At 36.8% G+C, this 19,725-nt stretch overlaps 3 protein-coding genes across 3 annotated transcripts; 2 read left to right on the plus strand and 1 right to left on the minus strand.

The window, feature by feature from the left end:
• The first annotated feature begins 612 nt into the window (after positions 1-612).
• On the plus strand, positions 613-6,931 carry LOC116168859 (hrp65 protein-like). The gene is made up of 4 exons (XM_031484853.1): positions 613-965; positions 5,550-5,894; positions 5,943-6,113; positions 6,167-6,931. Exons 1-4 carry the CDS (start codon positions 735-737, stop codon positions 6,914-6,916), a joined length of 1,497 nt encoding a protein of 498 aa, XP_031340713.1. The 5' UTR covers positions 613-734; the 3' UTR covers positions 6,917-6,931.
• Positions 6,932-13,868: 6,937 nt separating this feature from the next.
• LOC116169243 lies at positions 13,869-15,797 on the plus strand. The gene is made up of 3 exons (XM_031485276.1): positions 13,869-14,301; positions 14,888-15,170; positions 15,225-15,797. Exons 1-3 carry the CDS (start codon positions 14,158-14,160, stop codon positions 15,755-15,757), a joined length of 960 nt encoding a protein of 319 aa, XP_031341136.1. The 5' UTR covers positions 13,869-14,157; the 3' UTR covers positions 15,758-15,797.
• Positions 15,798-16,038: 241 nt separating this feature from the next.
• Positions 16,039-18,942, minus strand: LOC116169242. Its single transcript, XM_031485275.1, has 2 exons — positions 18,919-18,942; positions 16,039-18,637 (listed from the first exon to the last, which is right to left on the minus strand). Exons 1-2 carry the CDS (start codon positions 18,919-18,921, stop codon positions 16,640-16,642), a joined length of 2,001 nt encoding a protein of 666 aa, XP_031341135.1. The 5' UTR covers positions 18,922-18,942; the 3' UTR covers positions 16,039-16,639.
• Between the last annotated feature and the right edge of the window lie 783 nt (positions 18,943-19,725).

Genomic DNA, 19,725 nt, shown 5'->3' on the forward strand with positions numbered 1-19,725 from the left:
GTCCGTCAAAACCATCAGTAAAACGACAATACATTCGACGTTTTGGCTGCAGTAGCGGAAAATCCGAATATAAGTTTAGGAATAAATCTTCTTCAAATCAGTTTTTTTTCTTCGATTATGTAGGTACTCTGATTCCGGAAAATGATAAACAAATAGTATCTGATGCAGATGCACCATACATTCCTTAAAAAAACGTTACCCTGATGCCTTTTATTGCGTCGGTTAGTTGAAACAGAATTAAATATGAAAATCGTTCGACGTCAAACAACGATAATTTAGATGCGATGCGCTTGTAGTTTGTTAAAAGATTCCAAAGCATCACTGATTTATAAAAATGTAATTTTTTTATTTTTTCGATTTCTACGGTTTTGAAAAATAGAAAATTATAACTAAAAGTATGAACAGATGCAGTATTTTTTTCTCTAAAAAAGACGTATTTACACATTTGCTCTAAAATAATTAGGAGAGCTAGTAATTGACTATAAAGAAATTACCATTGAAATCCCTATGCTGCGTCGCGCTAGGCACCACCCTGTATAATTACAATAAGTCCATTTCTATGATTGGCAACCCTGCTCAAATAACTGCGCAACCGCAAACCGGCTATCGACCAGCGACAGCGACCTCCAACAGTTCATTCCTTCGTCGTAGAAAGTGTTGTAATTTCAGTAATTTATCAGCCGCTTGTTGTAAATTTAGTGTTAGGATTGTAGTGTTTACAGAAATTATTTGCAATGTCAACCGCAACTGCAGAGCCTTCCCCTGCCAAACAAGAAAATTCAAACGAAAATGGAAATCAACCAGAACAACAAAACGAAGATGCAATCGTTGAGCAGCATCATCCGCACCACTATGGCGGCGGCGGTGGCGGTGGCCATGGCCAGGGCCAGGGCTTTCAAGGCGGTCGCCGAGGTGGTGGAAACCGATTTAGCGGCGGCGGCGGTTTTCGTCGACAACCTATGAATGTAAGTTTTTATTCAGTCTTATTCTATAAACGAAAGATAGGGCTGCTAGAAATTTCCGTTGTCGGCCATGATTCATAGCGGATTGAACGTCACCTAAGCGACGCTTCCCTTGTTAAGTGATGTTTACCTACTCGGTTTTTATTGATTTTTTGCAAGTTTGAATTTCCGAGTGAAATTATTTAATGGAAATTATGCTTTATGAACACACTTTGTGTTTTGAAACTACCTGCAGGGGTTATTGCCAGTGGCGACTCGTCAGGTGAGGCAAGTGAGCATATTAAATGCAAAGGATCTAGAAATGCAGATTTTGTTGGTTCATGCTAATGCATCTTCATAATAAGCCGAGTGGCCATCTATTCACGCTCATGAAGCGCAAGTAGTTGACCAGGTTGAGCTTCTCAGAGGTAGGGTATCTGATTGTATGCTGGTGATCTGTCCTGATGAGACAGTGCCATTGTTTAAGCTTACCTTTCCATATGAACGATTAATATTAGTGCCGTCGAAGAGGTAAGAATAATTTGGGATACGGGATCACCACATTATAAAAAAATCGGGATGTACTGCTTGGGAGCAGCAAAGCACAAAGCGGCCACAACCCGTTGCTTCTCGCTCTGCATTTCCATTTTTGCGACTGATCAAATGCATGGATGTGAAAGCCAGATACTGCGACTGATGATCAGTCCGATAGACCATCAGGACTGATCATTAGTCGTTTGTGAAATGGGCCTAAGTGTTAAATGATCTATCTTCCGGAGATTTGAATTTGTGACTACTACCCGCATGTTCAAGGGAAATATTTTACCCAGGGAGTTTATCTAGCAGATTAACGTGAATTTCAGGGCATCATCTCCAGTCTGATACACTTTTACAAATCACTGAGTTTTTTTCATCGATATACAGAAATGGATTGCGCATGCCTATGCTAAGGGCGGATGCTGCAGGTGAGCTTGAGGGCAAAACTAAGAGGCATGCACTCTCTCGTATCGCACTTCTGTTGATCGCATACAATCGATATTGCTGTGCCAGTGCGACCAACACGAGCGCTATAGAGAGAGCGCTTGCCTCTTAGTTTCCCTTCTCTCTCATCTGCGTATCCACGCTTTGCATTCGGATGTGCAGTCCATTTCTATATATCGATGGTGTGTCCAGGAAAGATGGGGTTATAGGCTTGTTTTGTCTTTTTTGTTTTTTTGAGAAAAATAGATTAACAACGTAATCTGAGGCCCACGAGTGCGTCTCACAATTCATGTGTCATGAGCAGTCACTGGTCATTTCTAAGACAATTACAATTACAGTGCAATACCGGCCGTTCCTTAGTCTGGCACGTTCAGTAATCCGGCGTCATTTTCGATGAAATGTACAGGGTGTTCCTTAAAGATATGCTAATATTTAAGGGGGTGATTCTTGGCCCTATTTTAAGAAAAAACTTCCTATGAACGTATGTCCTCAACGCGAACCTAAACGTTTTCACTTTTGAGATACCTGGTGGTAAAGTTTTTAAAAAAATTAGTTTTTTAATAATAACACATAATATTGTAGACATCTTTATGAAATTTGGTATATGTTTTCTATGCATCAAGTCGCATTTTCTGATGTGCGTAAGTTTTTATTTTCTCTACCAGTAGCGTCCGTACGGCTTTTGCATTGAATATTTTTGGAGAAAAAATACTACGCCCCTGCTTTCTCTTAAAATAAAAAATTTTTTTTTCTGTGACGGGAAAAACGGTTGACATTTTATCTCTGTTGATAGGTAACAAAATGTCACTTTTTATGAAATTGCTTTTTATACTTATACTGTGCGATCAAAAATGAGTTGCTGTCGAGTCACCTTTGGAACTTTTGTTTACATGGTAAATCGTATTTAACTTGAACTTCCAAAGGCGACTCGACAGCAACCCATTTTTGATCGCCCGTTATACTGGCATATACAATTTTTGTGAGGCTACTTTCACTTCACTATCTTCACTAACTCAGGTGAAGTCAGAGAAAATTCAGAATCAGACATTTTCAACTTTATGTGATTCAATATAACTATTAAACAATCATTAAATTCGAAATATTTAAATCAAATGACAAAACTGAATTGACAGATATTTGAGCAAAGGTTTCCTTAGCAATGCAATTTGTATTGTCGCGAGAAGTACAACAGCCTATCTGCAGTTTAAAACTTCAAATTTCTATAAATCAATACAACTGTCGTTTTCCCTGTCACAGAAAAAAATAGTGTACTATTATGCACGGGAAAAATTTTAGATTTAATAAGCTCTTTCTTTTGTATCTAAGAATATGTGTAGTAAATTTGGTGCCAATCGATTCTGTCGTTTAGTCGGAAATGAGGTACAGACGGACAGACCGACATCATCTAGATTTTGTTTGATTCATATTCCTGGTGCTTTAAAACGTGTATTTCTGGGTCATTTTTACTCCTATGCAATACACCTCGCTTACTAACTAGCGGTGGATAAAAATAGCCAATCCAAATGGAGGAGTTACAGGAAAAAGCGAAACCTCGGGGGGGGGGGCATTGAATGGACGTATGATTATACAGGATGCAACAGATAAAGTCAATTCAGACACTGCATTGACGCCTAGCTGTCTGTTTTGGTTATAATGTTACAGATATAGGTAATGATGTGTTATCTCCCTACTGTTAATCACAATTACCTCCGTTATAGTAAGATGAAAAGTACTTGAAATGTGTGAAAATCGAGGTGAAAATTTTGCAAAAGTGGTACTGATGGATCTGTTATTTTCTAGATTCTTTTTCTATATATCTATTAAATCGGAGTCTATTATTTAGTGCATTGGTTTTTAGCGCGTTTTAAAAAAATACGCTATTATATTGGTTATGGCTGGGTGGCCGGCTGTCCGGGTGAGATCTCGACAACTACAATAGCTAGAGACTTCCAAGTTTTCACTAAAAGCTTTCTGCTATAGTGCAGATGTGCAGGCTTTAGTCTATTTTGAGTTACATTACTTGTGAGATCGATAATTTAAGAAAATAATTTCGATATGGATTTCGGAGGTGCTATAATTTTACCGTTAGATGGCGCTACCAGTATAAAAACTTAATTATTTACTTTGTGATTTGTTTTACAAAATAAAGACGTACCTCCATTGAAATTAAATAAAACTAATTATTTAACGCAGCCAAAATTACTCGTGAGATCGATAATTTTAAACTTCGCTAATAAAATACTAACCTGTATTACCAAAAATGCGCTTTAATCATGCATATGCTGATTTACAACTTGTTTAGCATAATATTCATTATGCAATGCTGCTAGAATATAACCTTTATAAAGATAAAGCGAATGGTAAAAAAGACTAGGGTGCAAAGAATTAAATAGTCTAAACAAATATAGAAAACGAGCTCCTGGGTATGGCTATAGCATGTGCAAAACCAAATTTTAAACCTGATGTTAGTTTTGCTTTTATTTAAAGTGTATATGTATAAAATTTCATTTAATTGCTTCCATAAATAAGAAAGTTGGCACTGCGCATGCGCAAAACGAAATTTTGAAACTGGCGTTAAATTTGTTTTTATTCCTTCATAAATAAAAAGTTTGCAATTCGGTTCATAACTCACGGAGATGTCAAAACATTACATTGCCAATTCACGAACTCCGATCTACAAATTTGATAAAGAATCCATCTACTAAATTTTATCGTAATTGGTCCATTCGTTATCGAGATATCGTGCTAATGGACGGGCAGACCCCGCAAAATTATAAACTCGCTAGGAGCTTGTTAATAAAACGAGAATCTAACATGGAAACTGGAAATGTTCGTTTTATATTTAATTTTTTTCTTACCAACTATAACACAGGAGAACGGAGCGAACAGTGTGCTACGGTTGCCTTGTTCACCAGATGACCCATAAATCAGCGTCTTCTGATCTGTGCGAAACTTGATATCTGGTAGCCATTTTTTCGTGGTTTTGTCAAGAGTTACGCATTTTTTTCATTTAAAAATGAAGTAGAATTCGTGTTTGTATCTTCCAAGACCTACGGATATTAAATTTAGTTCAATGAGCCACATTTCGATCGGCATTTTAATAAAAGAGTTTTCAAAATCAACGAGACATGTCTAAAAGCCCAGGCAACCCGTTAAATTTCATCTTTTATGCGTTATACACGGTCCTGCAACAGTGTGTCGGTTTTTCCTAGCTCACACCTCTTGAAAAAATATAAGCACACTTGAGCTAATGCCAACTTTATTGTCTATAGACATTATTCTTGAAGGACGTTCCTTATAAAAATTGAAGAATTGAACACAAAAGACAATTGAGTATCAAAATAAGATAGTAGTAGTTCCATTTGAAAAAAAATATTTATGGATACTTGAAATTCGGAAAATTTACTGTTCCGTTGTGAACACCCTGTATTATTGCTTAAATTTATTTCTTAACTTCAAAAAACAAGGTCGCGGCGATTCATAAAGTGCAGCTTGTTTAAGAGTAAGGTGTCAAGGTATATAGTTTTATTTGAAAAATAGTTATTTGGATTCCAGTACAAATTTGTCATTCGCCCATTTGTCGTTGAAAAAAGTCATCTAGCAGTACAATATTTATCTTGCGTTTAGGCAAATGAAAACGAACGAAATGATTTCTTCGGTGGTGGCGGCGGCGGTGGAAGAAAACGCGGTGGACGTGGAGGCGGAAATCTAATGCAGGGTGGCGAAAGAGGCCCACGTGATCGCAATCCCGACGATCGCCTGAATGATAGAGTGGCCCAAATGTCTGGTCCCACTTTTGATCTTGCGCCCTTAGACACAGCTGAAAAGAAGTTCTCTGGACGAGCTCGTTTGTATATTGGAAATATTGCAACCGAATCTACCGAAGAAGAAATACATGATCTTTTCAAGAATTATGGTGAAACAAACGAACTGTTTGTTAATAAAGAGAAAAACTTCGGTTTTATAAAAATGGTAAGGAGGAACCTCGTTTAGAACAAAAAAGTATTATTTTTTTAATAGGACTTCAACGTAAATGCTGAAAAAGCAAAGCGAGAACTTGACGGTAGTTTGTTCAAAGGAAGAATGCTTAAAATTCGATTTGCTCCAAATGGTTCCTCTGTCAAAGTTCGGAATCTGCCACCATTTGTTTCCAATGAGCTCTTGTATTTTGCTTTTAGCGCCTTTGGAGAAGTATAATTAATTCTATTATCCGTTCAAAATATTACCATATTTTTAAATTGTAGATTGAAAGATGCATTGTTATCGTTGATGACAGGGGTAAACCAACCGGTGAAGGTCTTGTTGAATATGTACGAAAAGGCAGCGCCACTTTAGCCATAAGAAAATGCTCCGATGATTGCTTCTTTTTGACGGCTTCACTTCGTCCCGTAATTGTAGAACTATACGATGCAGTTGACGAAGCAGACGGCTGCCCCGAAAAAACCATGCCGAAAAAGAACATGGAATACACAAAAGCTCGAGAAATTGGGCCACGATTTGCAAATCCAAACAGCTTCGAACACGAATACGGCATGCGATGGAAGCAATTGCATGAACTCTTCGCACAAAAAGAGCTGGCCCTGAAAAAGGAATTGGACATGGAAAAAGAGAAATTGGAGGCTCAAATGGAATATGCAAGGTACGAACACGAAACTGAAATGCTGCGAGAGGAACTTCGAGCGCGCGAGATGGGTCGAGATCGCCAAAAGCGCGAATGGGAAATGAAAGAACGTCAAGCAGAAGAGACGAGACAAAGGACTGAAGAACAAATGCGTCGGCAACAGGAAGAGATGCAGACTCGTATGTTACTCCAGGAGGAAGAATTGCGTCGTCGGCAGCAGGAAAACAACCTTTTTATGCAAGCACATCAGTTAGATGACATGCTTGATCAACAAGAACAAGCTTATGAGCAACCAGAACGTGGAATATTTAACGCAAACAGTAAGTCTTATATTATTTTAGTCTTCTGTCTGGTGTTTTTTCCTTCGTCATAGATGCCTTGGATTCTATATTAACTGTTTCAAATGCGTTTGTATTGAAAAATTCTATTCTTTATTGCAATTTGAACAAGCCACATATTTTTATTATTCTACGAGTACTAACATTCATGATCATGAACCATCAGATTTAAATAGATGTACCCGCAATGACAGAAAAGTAACATGTTTTCATGTCTTGAATGTAGGTTGCACATTATCAAATTTTTTCTACATAAATTACTGGGTTTGGTAAACCTGGTGTTACAGAGGACATTGTTCTCTTGTTATTTGCACATAGATATCTGTTGCAATGCATATGAAGATACGTTGTGGGCGAAGTTGTCCGTTCCATTCTATGATTAAAAATCCAGTTTGTCTTGAAATACCACTGAGGTACCAAAATTAATCAGTATTAGCACAGATCTACACATACACAGATTGCTAACCTTATACATTTTTTGGGAAACAAATTTAGGTATAAAGTAACTAGATATAGAAAGTACCGCAATCATCCGCCATTTTTGGGCAAATTTACTGCCAACTTAAAAAAATTGACAAATAAAATCTGAATAACTGTCATTTTTTATAACCTAACTTCATAGTACTGTCATGTTTTATAAAAATATATACAAACAGGTGGAACAATCCCTAACATTAAAGTTACTAGAATCTGGTAACTTCCGCCATTTTTGGGCAAAAATCATGCGTTCTCTCTCTAACACACAAGCCCAATGGATTGCGGTACTTTCTATATTTAGTGACTTTACCTTAGACCATATAGTACATGGACTGCTAATTGTAACTAAAATATGGTCAAGGACATCGCCTGGGTATGTGAGTTTCAGGGTAAACGAGTCTGTCCGAAGTTGTCCGATGAGACACGATTTGAGACTGTCAACCTATAAATTAACAAACGTCAATTAATTAATCGCCTAGATATCCCAAAAAAAGCAAACTTATTCTTATTTGTGGACGTATAGCAAATAATGAAGAGCATTTAAAGGTTCCCGTACTACGCGGTTACTATAAAGCTGCTCTTTAAGCGATCCTATTGGTGTTTACACGACTTTAGTTTACCCTGAGATTCACATACCCACGACTACAGTGCCCTCTATCCGTGACCATCCATTTTGTATTGAAAGCATAGGGCGAATAGCAGTCCATGTACTATATGGTCTAAGGGAAATACCCATATATATCATATATATAAGAGCCTGGTTTTGATGGCCCATTCCTTCGTGCTAGCGGTGAGTGTCGGGTCCGTTGAAGTAATGCACGAACAATGAAGTTACGTGACGGCCTGTTTGTGTCAATTGCCATCTACAATCGGGCTATCTTATTGGAGGCGGTAGGAAAGCAAATTTGTATATTTATGCCAGTAGGAGCGTTCCAGTTTTATCATCGTAGTAGCCGTCCGGTTTATGAGCGATTCGTAGATATTTGAAATGTCTTGGGTTACGATTTGTGAACATAGGGCTTATACTGTCCTTTTCGGAATTTATACTGCTGCAGGGAAACATGGCTCTTGGTATACAACCTCAAAAGTGCGAGTTTAAATGTACATTACGATTTACGAATATGTTTATATTCATTATAACGGCCTGTGATGAAAACAATAATCTAACCTACATTTTAATTAATAGGTGCCTTTACACTTACGCTCTTTCGTGCGGTATAAACGCGTGGCGTTCCAATCGCGCGCGAACGACACGCGCCAAGAACGTGGCGTTCCAAAAGTGTGTTGTTAGAAACAAGAAATTTGTAACGTTCCAATCGTGGAGTATTGTCTACGCGCCCGGAACGTAAGAGGAAAAGAGTGTCAGTGTAAAGCCGTTTTCGCCTGCTTTCGCACGTTCTTTGCTTGGCTCGTGGCATTTTAGAATTTCTAAAAGTTTTATTGTGTTTATTTTTTGTATCAATGGTAAATACTTAAGAGTATAAGTTTTGCTTCTTAGTATGATAGTTAGTAAGAATAACAGATGTAATGGTGGCGTGCGGTTTTTGTTTGTACTGTTATAAAATTAAAAATTACAAATGTTTATCTGAATACGTATTCTGTTCACTGTTTATTCCTCATTTTAAATAAATAAAACAACCACTCAACAGGTTATGGGCCCAGCACGCTTCCACTGCGTTCTTCCTCTATCAACAACCTAGATGTTAGTTCTGCCAACGTTTGTGACTCGGGTGGCACCGACTCCCATGCAGACCGAAAATGTTTGTATTGCTCGGGCAACGACATTAAGATTTTTGTTATTATCATTTTATCACTGAGAGTTTCTCCAGCTGTTTTAAGTTTTGTTTTAATTTCTTCAATTTTAGAAATAAACGTGCTAACTGACGTATCAAACCCTAACATAAAGAATCTTTGTTGAAGTAAATGAACACTCACCCCAGATTCCCTGTCGTATACTGCCTTCAACTTACTCCACATTTCTTTCGATGTTTCGCATGACATAAGATGAGTAAGTGGCCCCTGCTCCATACGAGTTACGATGATTTCTTGAGCCTTGGCATCGTCCTTCACCCACTTGGTCAGCTCATCTCCGGCTTCTACAGGTTTTATTTTCGTACCGCTTACTATCTCGAAAAGGCCTCGACCCTTCAATATTATGGATATCTGAAATTTCCACACCGGCCAATTTTCACCTGTTAACTTTAGGACGTTATTTACACTACTCGCGTTTTCACTCATTTTTTAATAATACGGTTTTTATGCCTTTTATATTATTACACACGTGGTGCTAACCTCAAAACAAAAATTCACAATTTTTATGCACAAACGAGAACTTCCGCGTGCTCTGGGCCCATAACCTATTGAGTGGTTGTTTTATTTGAGTGGTTGTTTTATTTATTTAGGGCCTATGGAAACTGTTTCCCTCGGAGGTGCTCGATATTTTTTACTCTTTAAAGACGACTACTCTGCATTTAGAAAAATTTACTTCCTAAAACATAAGTCTGAAGTTCAAACGTACATTAAACAATTTATTTCGATGGCAGAGAGACAAACTGGGTATGGACTAAAAGTTTTGCGAACCGATAACGGTCTAGAATTTATCAACAAGGAAGTCACGGAATATTTGAAGAATAGGGGTATACAACATCAACGTACAGTGGTATATACACCAGAACAAAATGGACGAGCCGAGCGCGAAAATCGTACCCTGGTCGAAGCAGCGAAAGCCATGTTATATGGGAAACTGGACAAGAGTTTTTGGGCTGAAGCCATTAATACGGCGTCATACATAATAAATCGAACTAGTCCCAGTCCTAAGAAACCATATACTCCTTACGAACTTTGGCATAAGAAAGAATGCAACGTAGAAGAGTTCAAGATTTTTGGAAGCAAAGTTTCGGTACACGTACCAAAAGAAAAGCGCGTAAAATGGGATTTCAAAAATAAAATGGGAATATTCCTTGGGTATGGAGAGGAAGTAAAGGGATTAAGAATTTATTTTCCTGACACAAACAAAGTTGAAACTAAGAGGGATGTGATCTTCTTGCCCGAAAAATCTCAAGAGGTGAGGAATACAAGCGAGATGTTAAACTTAGAAAATGAAACGTTAAATGAGGACCAGGACAAAGAGGATCTTCAAAACGAAACAGATGAAGAGGACCACAATCAAATAATAGATCAAGTTGAAGAAATAGAAGAAAGGGAAAATGAGTCGACCGGTGAAGATTCCGAAACCGACGAAGTTGTGAATGACAACACTGTAAATGGAAGATACTGTTTGAGAAGAAATATACCACGACATCCTAAATATGATGACTATGAGATGGATTTAGAAAACATCCTTTTGACTGTATGTGAAGAAAGTGATGAACCTACCACCTACGACGATGCGATAGCGAGTGATGAAGCAAAAATGTGGATCCAAGCTATGGAACGTGAGATAAGTGCATTAAATGAAAACGAAACGTGGGTGTTAATAAATGAGAGTGATATAAAAAGTGAGGTCATTCAGTGCAAGTGGGTGTATAAAAAGAAGAGAGACGAGGTTGGTAATGTAACCAGATATAAAGCTAGACTTGTGGCAAGAGGTTTTCAGCAAACAAATGTACATAACAGTAGTGACCTATATAGTCCTGTAGCAAAGCTCCCGTCTGTAAGAATTTTTTTAGCATTGTGTAATCATTTTAAATTTAAAATACATCAACTTGATGTATGTAGTGCCTTTTTAAATGGTGAGATAGATGATGAGGTTGTCATTGTACTTCCAAAAGGTGTCAAAAATCATGAAGGCAAATTTGCAAAGCTCAAAAAGTCCTTATACGGCTTAAAAAGTTCACCTAAAAATTGGTATAAAAAGTTTCATACGTTAATGATATCTTTGAATTTTGAAAGATCTCAAAACGAATTTTGTATCTATATGAAAATCACTAATAAGTCAAAAATATTTTTGTTAATATATGTGGACGATGTACTCATTGGAGGATCAAATGAAACGGAGGTGGAAAATATTATAACGACTTTGGGTAAAAATTTCAAAATGAAAAAGTTAGGGAATATAAAATTTTTCCTAGGTATGCGAATAACACAAAACTTGCCTAAAAATCAGATAGTTATAAATCAAACCTCTCATATTAAAAACATATTAAAATTTTTTGATATGGAGAACTGTAAACCATGCAATACTCCAATGGATGCAAACTTTCCACACAATGAACTTGTACGAAATATGTCTGAAACTAAGGATATTGAAGATAGGTGTCGTAGAGCAATTGGTGCCCTAATGTATGTAATGTTGTGTTCAAGACCTGATTTATGTATTACAATAAGCATACTCAGTCGGTATCAATCAGCAAGTAGTGCACAGCTGTGGCAAGCAATTAAAAGAGTCTTTAGATATTTGCAAAAAACTATTAATACAAGCTTAGTTTTTCAAAGAGGAGATTTTAAATATTTTATTGAAGGATACGCAGATGCTGACTGGGCAGGCGATAAAGTTGATCGTAAATCTACTTCTGGGTATATTTTTAAAGTTTTTGGATGTACTGTAAGTTGGTGCTCCAAGAAGCAATCAACTGTTGCTTTATCCTCAACCGAGGCTGAATATGTAGCCTTAAGCGCAGCGATAAGTGAAGCTTGTTGGATCCGAAGCTTAACACTTGATTTCAAATTTGCTCATGATGGTCTTAGTGTTGTCATTTTTGAAGATAATCAATCTGCTATGAAAGTATGTAGAAATCCTGAGTATCATAAGAGACTAAAACACATAGACATTCGACATCATTTCATTAGAGATAAAGTAAATGATAAGGTGGTTATTCTAAAATATGTTTCAACTACAGATCAATTAGGAGACCTTTTTACCAAACCTTTAGCGGTCACATTGTTTAAAAAGTTTTGTTATAGATGTAACTTAGTTGAAGATTGCATTTAATTTGTTCTTTTTAGATTTTTGTATTTACCCTTGAGGGGGCGTATTGTGTTTATTTTTTGTATCAATGGTAAATACTTAAGAGTATAAGTTTTGCTTCTTAGTATGATAGTTAGTAAGAATAACAGATGTAATGGTGGCGTGCGGTTTTTGTTTGTACTGTTATAAAATTAAAAATTACAAATGTTTATCTGAATACGTATTCTGTTCACTGTTTATTCCTCATTTTAAATAAATAAAACAACCACTCAATAAGTTTTAAGAAAGTTTTATAAAAAAATGTATAAAATAAGGCGGAAATAGTATATTAAAGTACAAGTGTCATTTGACGAAGATTGTCGCACGAGGTAGTTTGCCGCATAAGCCGCGTAGCGTAAAATCAGGTTAGCCAACGTGAAAATAAATGAATTGTGTCTATTACCAACATACACTGAATGATAGTTTAAAATTACCTAACAACGCCTAAAGGCAATATTTATAATTTGTATAATTTATTATTTAAAATAAAAGTCGAAATAGAAAAAATAGTATAAAGCACACGTGTCATTTGTCTACTTGTCGCACTCGGTTTTTGCCGCATTCGCCGCTACGCGGCTTATGCGGCAAACTACCTCGTGCGACAATCTTCGTCAAATGACACTTGTACTTTAATATACTATTTCCGCCTTATTTTATACATTTTTTTATAATTAATTTTTTAAATAAATAAAACAACCACTCAATAAGTTTTAAGAAAGTTTTATAAAAAAATGTATAAAATAAGGCGGAAATAGTATATTAAAGTACAAGTGTCATTTGACGAAGATTGTCGCACGAGGTAGTTTGCCGCATAAGCCGCGTAGCGGCGAATGCGGCAAAAACCGAGTGCGACAAGTAGACAAATGACACGTGTGCTTTATACTATTTTTTCTATTTCGACTTTTATTTTAAATAATAAATTATACAAATTATAAATATTGCATTTAGGCGTTGTTAGGTAATTTTAAACTATCATTCAGTGTATGTTGGTAATAGACACAATTCATTTATTTTCACGTTGGCTAACCCGATTCCTGTATTTTCAAACTTCAAACTTTTAATTAGGTATTTGGTCATAATTCCATTTTGCGGCAGTTACGATGAATACGGATGACAAACACGTCTCTTGTACCCCATCGGAGATCCAAGAGATTGCCAATGAAGCGACGTTAAATTTACTGCCTGTAAAATCGAAAGTAAAGTACGAGGAGTACAAAATTTTTGAAAACTGGCTCACCGAGAAGGGGAGTTCAAAAAGTAAGCAAGAATGTACTGCTGGCATATTTTACTACCCTAAGTAAAAATAAAAAAAAGTTCTACCCTTTGGAGTATATATTCAAAATTAATCGGAATTAATACAATCGGTCAAGTTCCTCGTACGTTATTTACACTTTACAGGTTATGTTTAGTTTTGATTTGACGGATACCGTTGACAGCAAAAAAGCAAGGGGTACCAATCCAACAAAATTAAAAAAATAATGCGTTTCTATTTCTTTCGGCATCATTTCTGTCTAGAAACGCACGCAAACTGGGCCAATCAAGTACGGTTTCGGTATTGTTTCCACATCGAAATAGAAAAAAATGTATTGCTGCACTTTGTGTGGCTGTGCAGATGAACCTATAACGGAAGAAGAAAAGAAAAAAAGAGTTTGGGTTAAAAAGTGGAGGGAGGATCGGAACAAATTTGGTCACATGCCACTTTTAAACGAACTTCGGCTAAATTTCCCAGACGATTTTAAAAACTACCTTCGTATGGATCCTGATACGTTCAAAATTTTATTGAATTTGATTTCGCCAATAATTTCGAAATAAAATACGAAGTTAAGAGAGAGCATAAGTGCCGAAGAAAGACTTATGGCGACTTTACGATATTTAGCAACGGGGCGCTCTTTCGAAGATCTTAAGTTTTCCACTGGAATTTCATCGTCTGCCTTATGTCAAATTATTCCTGAAACTTGTAAAGCTCTTTACCAGGTTCTGAAGAAAGAATACATGAAGGTAAGTTTATTATTTTATTATTTACACTATTCATTCGTATTAATATTAGCAATAGATGTGTAATACTCTACTAAACTGCTTGAGGGTACAACAACAGGAGGTTGTGGTGCATCTTCGCATGGCAATGTAACTTGCCAACACTGCCTGCTATCTGATGAGTTTAAGGTATAAGATGATGAAGATGATGCAGGTCTTTGCTCATTTGCGTCGGACAATGTAACCGCATCTGACAGCTTATTTAATAAACCACGAGAAACAATGCTATTGATTAAGCTTTCAGCATAAACAGCTTGTTCGGGGTTCATTCTTTTTAATTTTTTGGCCCATGAAATTCCAACTGCATCATATTCATCGATATCATTGTGTGCTTGAAGTTGCTGCTTACAAAATTCCATAAATTCTTCATTTCTCTTCTTAATAGTGGTTTTCTTTTTCTGCCTTGGTGTGGTACTAAGAGATTTCATCCCTGATGAATATGCGGATTTTGGAGTTGAATTTGAAGCATTATCATTCTGAAAATTTATGATATGAGAACTTATTCACTTTGAGCGATGAATTAATAAGACTAAGTAATATTTTGTTTTAGTTTCCATCAACAAAAGAAGATTGGTGTAAAATAGCCACCAGTTTTAAAAATAAGTGGCAATTTATTAATTGTGGAGGAGCTCTAGATGGAAAGCACATACGGATTGTTCCTCCTCCTCATTCTGGCGCTCAATATTATAACTACAAAAACTTTTATAGTATTGTGTTACTAGCCCTTGTAAACGCAAATCACGAATTTATATTTGTTGACGTTGGAAAAAATGGCCGACATTCAGATGGGGGTATTTTAGAGTATACCGATTTTTATGATGGTTTGATGAATGGTAACTTGATTTGATACAATAATAAGTAGCTAATTTTATTATGTTGTATTTCAGGTCACTTACATTTGCCAGACAACAGCGAAACAGATAAAAATCTTAATTTTGTTTTTCTGGGTGACGAGGCATTTTCGTTGCATGAGAATTTTTTAAAGCCGTTTCCTCAAAGGGATTTAACGTATGAAAAGCGAATTTATAATTATCGTTTATCACGCGCGCGAAATGTCTCAGAAAATGCTTTTGGCTTACTGTCTGCAAGATTTAGAATTTTGCATACAGCCATACATATGACCAATCCACAAAACATTACGTATGTTGTTTTAGCTATTTGTGCTCTTCACAATTTCCTAATTAAACGAAAAACGTTGTATGCCACTCTGAGATCGTTTGATCAAGAGGATGTGCTAACCCATGAATTACAACAGGGAGAATGGCGCAACGTCACTACCCAACTCGAAAATTTAGAAACGAGCCTGCAAAAAAATGTATCGGTAGCAGCAAAAACTAATCGCGAAAAATACATGGAATATTTCAATAAAGAAGGACAAGTGCCCTGGCAGGATGCCATGTTAAAGAAAGGAAAATCATAATATTAATTATGTACTATATAGCTTACCTCAGTCAATAAAAGGTCCTTATTAGATTTATTTTCTCTTCTTTCCTCCACAAGTTCATCTGTTTCCCATTCAGTGTGTTCTGAAAGTTGTGTGTCTTGATTTTCTTCTTCCTCATCATCCTGGCTATTATTATCGACTACTGTTTCGTCATGAGACATATTACTCTGCACACTTGCGTTTGGTATCTCTTGATCGCAAGTAAAAAGTAGTAGATCATAGTACCAGAGCGTTGGTTCATACACATCCGGCACTCCTGCTCCGCTCCTTTTCGATTGCAAAAGCTTTTTCAGTTCTTTACGGAAAGAGCCCCGGAAGCTCTGAATTTTTTTTATCACATAATCTCTATTTGCTTCTGTATTAAACGTTTTGCAAAAGTCAACTAGCTTATCATATGCAAGATTTTTTAAATTTTTGTTAGTGTAATCTTTGGATTTCACTTTCCAAAGACATGGATGGCCTTTGTAAATTTCTATAAAGTTTGCAACAATTTCTTTTGACCAATATCGGCTGTCCGCCATTTTGTACAGAACCAGAGAAACACCGACTCTTACAATGTTTTCAAAATGAAGTAGGGGAACCCGGGGCAAAGTGGATAGGTTAAGGCCAAAAAATCCATAAATTGATGAAAACAACATTTTAAATAACGGTACTGTGTTTATATGATAAATATAGGATTCCTTTACAAACTGGTGTAACATAAGGATCATAATGAGAGCATATATTTTACTGCGATTTTTTTTGTGATGATAACATTTTCTTCCACTTTGCCCCATATACGGGGCAAAGTGAAATTTAAAATGGGGCAACATGAAAATACTTTATTTACAGAAAAATCTCAGTCTTGTTGATACAGTTTTACAAAAATTTAATTTTACCATAACGGAGCAGTTCATAAGAGTGAAGACGACCAATTATCTCATTCAAAAACACCTCACTTTCGTCGGGAATCGCAGGAAAAACGTAAATATTTTTGCTTTGTCTGTATTCTCGCATAAATTTTACATTTATTCGGTTTTTCTTTGCACACATCACTTGTGCAACAAATCGTTTTTTAGTTTTCTTGGCCTCATCTTGTAAGTCTATTAACACATAATCGTTAGGATGAATATCAGCAACACTGACTGTGGAATAATGCAGTGGTCTGTCTTCTTCGAAGCTCAACTCACTTTCATTTTCAGCATCTGGAGATTCTGAAGAATCCGCGTAACTAATAGTTTCATTAGAACCTGAAAGGTCTGATTCTACAAATACTTTCTTCTCAGTGTTCTTATTCTCTTGTTTTCTCTTCACAGGACAATTATTTATTTTTGGGCTACTGGATATTTTGCGCTTAACCGCCTTTGTAGGAATTTTCGGAGTTGAATGTTTTTCTTTGATTTCCTCCATGTTTGGAGTGGACGTCAAGATCATAGTCTTCCCTCGATTCCGGTTTGTTCTTTGTTTAAGTTGAACATCGGCCTTTGGAATAGGTAAAATTTCTTCTGGTGCCAATAGCTTTTGTGACTTTGATTGTGGCTTATCTGGAATGCTTGAGGTTGTAGCTGCTGGTGGTGGGGTTGTATTATTTACTTCTTGAATCAAGTTTTCTAACGCAGCTGGCGGTGTTGGAGGAAGTTCTCTATTTGTTGTCTCAGATGGTTCGAATAAGTCATCTGGGAAGATGTGAGGATTGTATGGGAATATTCCTGTATTTTGAAACCCGCTTGTTGCATTCTGTTGAGTCGATGCACGTTGATATGCTTTACCAAATAGAGCTCCAACATTATGGATAGTTACAACCTTTCCGGGATGGTTTCTTTGCCACGCCCTCACCTCTTGCTCGTAAAAAGCACTCAATGGGAACATATACGATACATCCAAGGGCTGTAACCTATGAGAGGTATGTGGCGGTAAAATCAGGATATGCACATTGGTAGATTTAGCTAATTCCATCATCTCTATATTTTTTGTGTGCGTTGCATGGCCGTCCATTATTAACAAAACGGGATCCGTGTTGGTGGGTTTTGCATACCTTACAAAATGTTTAAACCACACTACAAATATGTCAGTTTGCATCCATCCGGAGGGATGACAAACGACTACACTGTCAGGTGGTAAACCAACATCAAATAGTGGATTCAGGCGTACTCTTGGGAATATTAATAAAGGTGGAATATAATGTCCACTGGCACTAACGCAGATCTCTGCAGTAACTAACGTTCCTCGTTCAGCAGACGAGAGGGATCCTATCTGTTTTTTTCCCTTCAAAGACAAAATTTTACTTGGTTTGTTGGGGACTGTTGAAAGACCAGTTTCGTCGCAATTGTAAATCTGACTGGCAGTGAAGTGGTATTTGTCCATTAACTCGCCTAACAATGCAAAGAAGTTTGCCACATTTGGTCGGTTAAATGCTGCTGCCCTAGCTGCAGAAGTCTTTTCCGGCAAACGTAAGGATATTTCCGGATTCCGTTTGAGAAAATTTGACACCCAGTCCTCGCCAGCTAAAGCAGTTTTCTTACAAAATGAATGCGGTATCCTATTTAATTCTGCGTATTGGTAGGCTAGAGACCTGAAGTCTCGCATACTTAAACCAAAAAGCCGTTTTTCCATAAGTAAAATGTAGTCCCGTAGCTGCTGTTCTTGCTCCTTGGTAAACGTAGGTCGATACCTCCCTAGTTTTTTCTGCGAAGCTTCCTCAGCTGAACTATTTAATTTCATTTTCCTATATAGTGTAGTGAGGGGAACATCATATGTTTTGGCTGCCATTGCAACACTTAAGTTTCCTGCTTTACAATCGCTGATTGCATTCTTCATACCTTCCTCGCTCCACGAGTGTTGAGTACTCTTTCGTTTATATTTACGGACCATGCTCGTCTAAAATGTACACCATATTAATATTTACATAGATATGATGCAAGTTTTAAATATTAAATATCCAGGGGCAAAGTGAAAACTAGTTTCAGTTTGCCCCATTTAAAATTTTTCACTTTGCCCCATTGTGCATCATAACAAAAGTAGGTTATCTTTTGCTCTCTTCCTTTACTTTCCAATATCAAATGGTTACGGTTATTTGTACAATAGTCTAGTATAATTAATAAACACATACAAAGTTATCGTGAATATTGTTTATACAGAAAAAATTGAAAAAAACTTACCATGAAAAGTTACAACATGTGCACCATTCTTTCCTTCTCTAAGATGTGCACCACAAACCACAAATGAGTAATGACAGAGTAAAATGATTGGAGGTTAGTGTGGAAGTGATTCCGCTACATATAATCTATGGTGCCTCTATTACGCATATATTTCACAAAAATTCGTGTAGATGTCGGTACAAATATCAGATGTATAATTAATTTTCACTTTGCCCCGGCATTTCACTTTACCCCGGGTTCCCCTACCTGAAGAAAAATATCTGTGTAACGTTTATGCACGAGTATCTTTGATTCGGATACACTTACCAATTTTTATAATAAAACGTGGTCTAAACGCGCGAAAACCGGCAACCAAAATGAACACGTTCTTTAACCGCACGCAATTCCTGCAGTAATGCGCTCGCGCTCGGCATGCAGGACCGGAGTTACATCCAGATTCGCATTCTTTCGCGCGCGATTGGAACGCCACACGTTTAGACCGCGCGAAAAAGCGTAAGTGTAAAGGTACCTATAACATTGCAACATTGACGTTTCTTTCGCATGCGCAGATTGTACGGAGTTTAGCCCTTTTATCTCAACGTTACAAGTAGGTACTTCGTTGGGTATTGCCATGTTTGAACTTCAAAATGTCAGTCGTACTACGCTGCCAACCTAAAACTTAACGGCATAAAAAGTGTTCCCAACATAAAACATGTTACAGTTCTAATGTTCCCTATAGCTTCTGATTATGATTTTTTAAATTAAATTAAAGCACCGAAATAGAAAAAATAGTATGAAAAACGCGTGTTACAATGCTTTATTGTAATA

This window comes from Photinus pyralis, unplaced genomic scaffold, assembly GCF_008802855.1.
Source record: "Photinus pyralis isolate 1611_PpyrPB1 unplaced genomic scaffold, Ppyr1.3 Ppyr1.4_LG4, whole genome shotgun sequence".
NCBI classification, from domain to species: Eukaryota; Metazoa; Arthropoda; class Insecta; order Coleoptera; family Lampyridae; genus Photinus; species Photinus pyralis.

Excerpts from the sequence above, each read along its gene's own strand:
- LOC116168859 (XM_031484853.1), top strand. The coding sequence starts at position 735 with ATGTCAACCGCAACTGCAGAGCCTTCCCCTGCCAAACAAGAAAATTCA. Across the intron at positions 966-5,549 it reads TTCGTCGACAACCTATGAAT|GCAAATGAAAACGAACGAAA; the intron begins GTAAGTTTTTAT and ends TCTTGCGTTTAG. Across the intron at positions 5,895-5,942 it reads ACTTCGGTTTTATAAAAATG|GACTTCAACGTAAATGCTGA; the intron begins GTAAGGAGGAAC and ends TTTTTTTAATAG.
- LOC116169243 (XM_031485276.1), top strand. The coding sequence starts at position 14,158 with ATGGCGACTTTACGATATTTAGCAACGGGGCGCTCTTTCGAAGATCTT. Across the intron at positions 14,302-14,887 it reads TGAAGAAAGAATACATGAAG|TTTCCATCAACAAAAGAAGA; the intron begins GTAAGTTTATTA and ends ATTTTGTTTTAG. Across the intron at positions 15,171-15,224 it reads TTATGATGGTTTGATGAATG|GTCACTTACATTTGCCAGAC; the intron begins GTAACTTGATTT and ends GTTGTATTTCAG.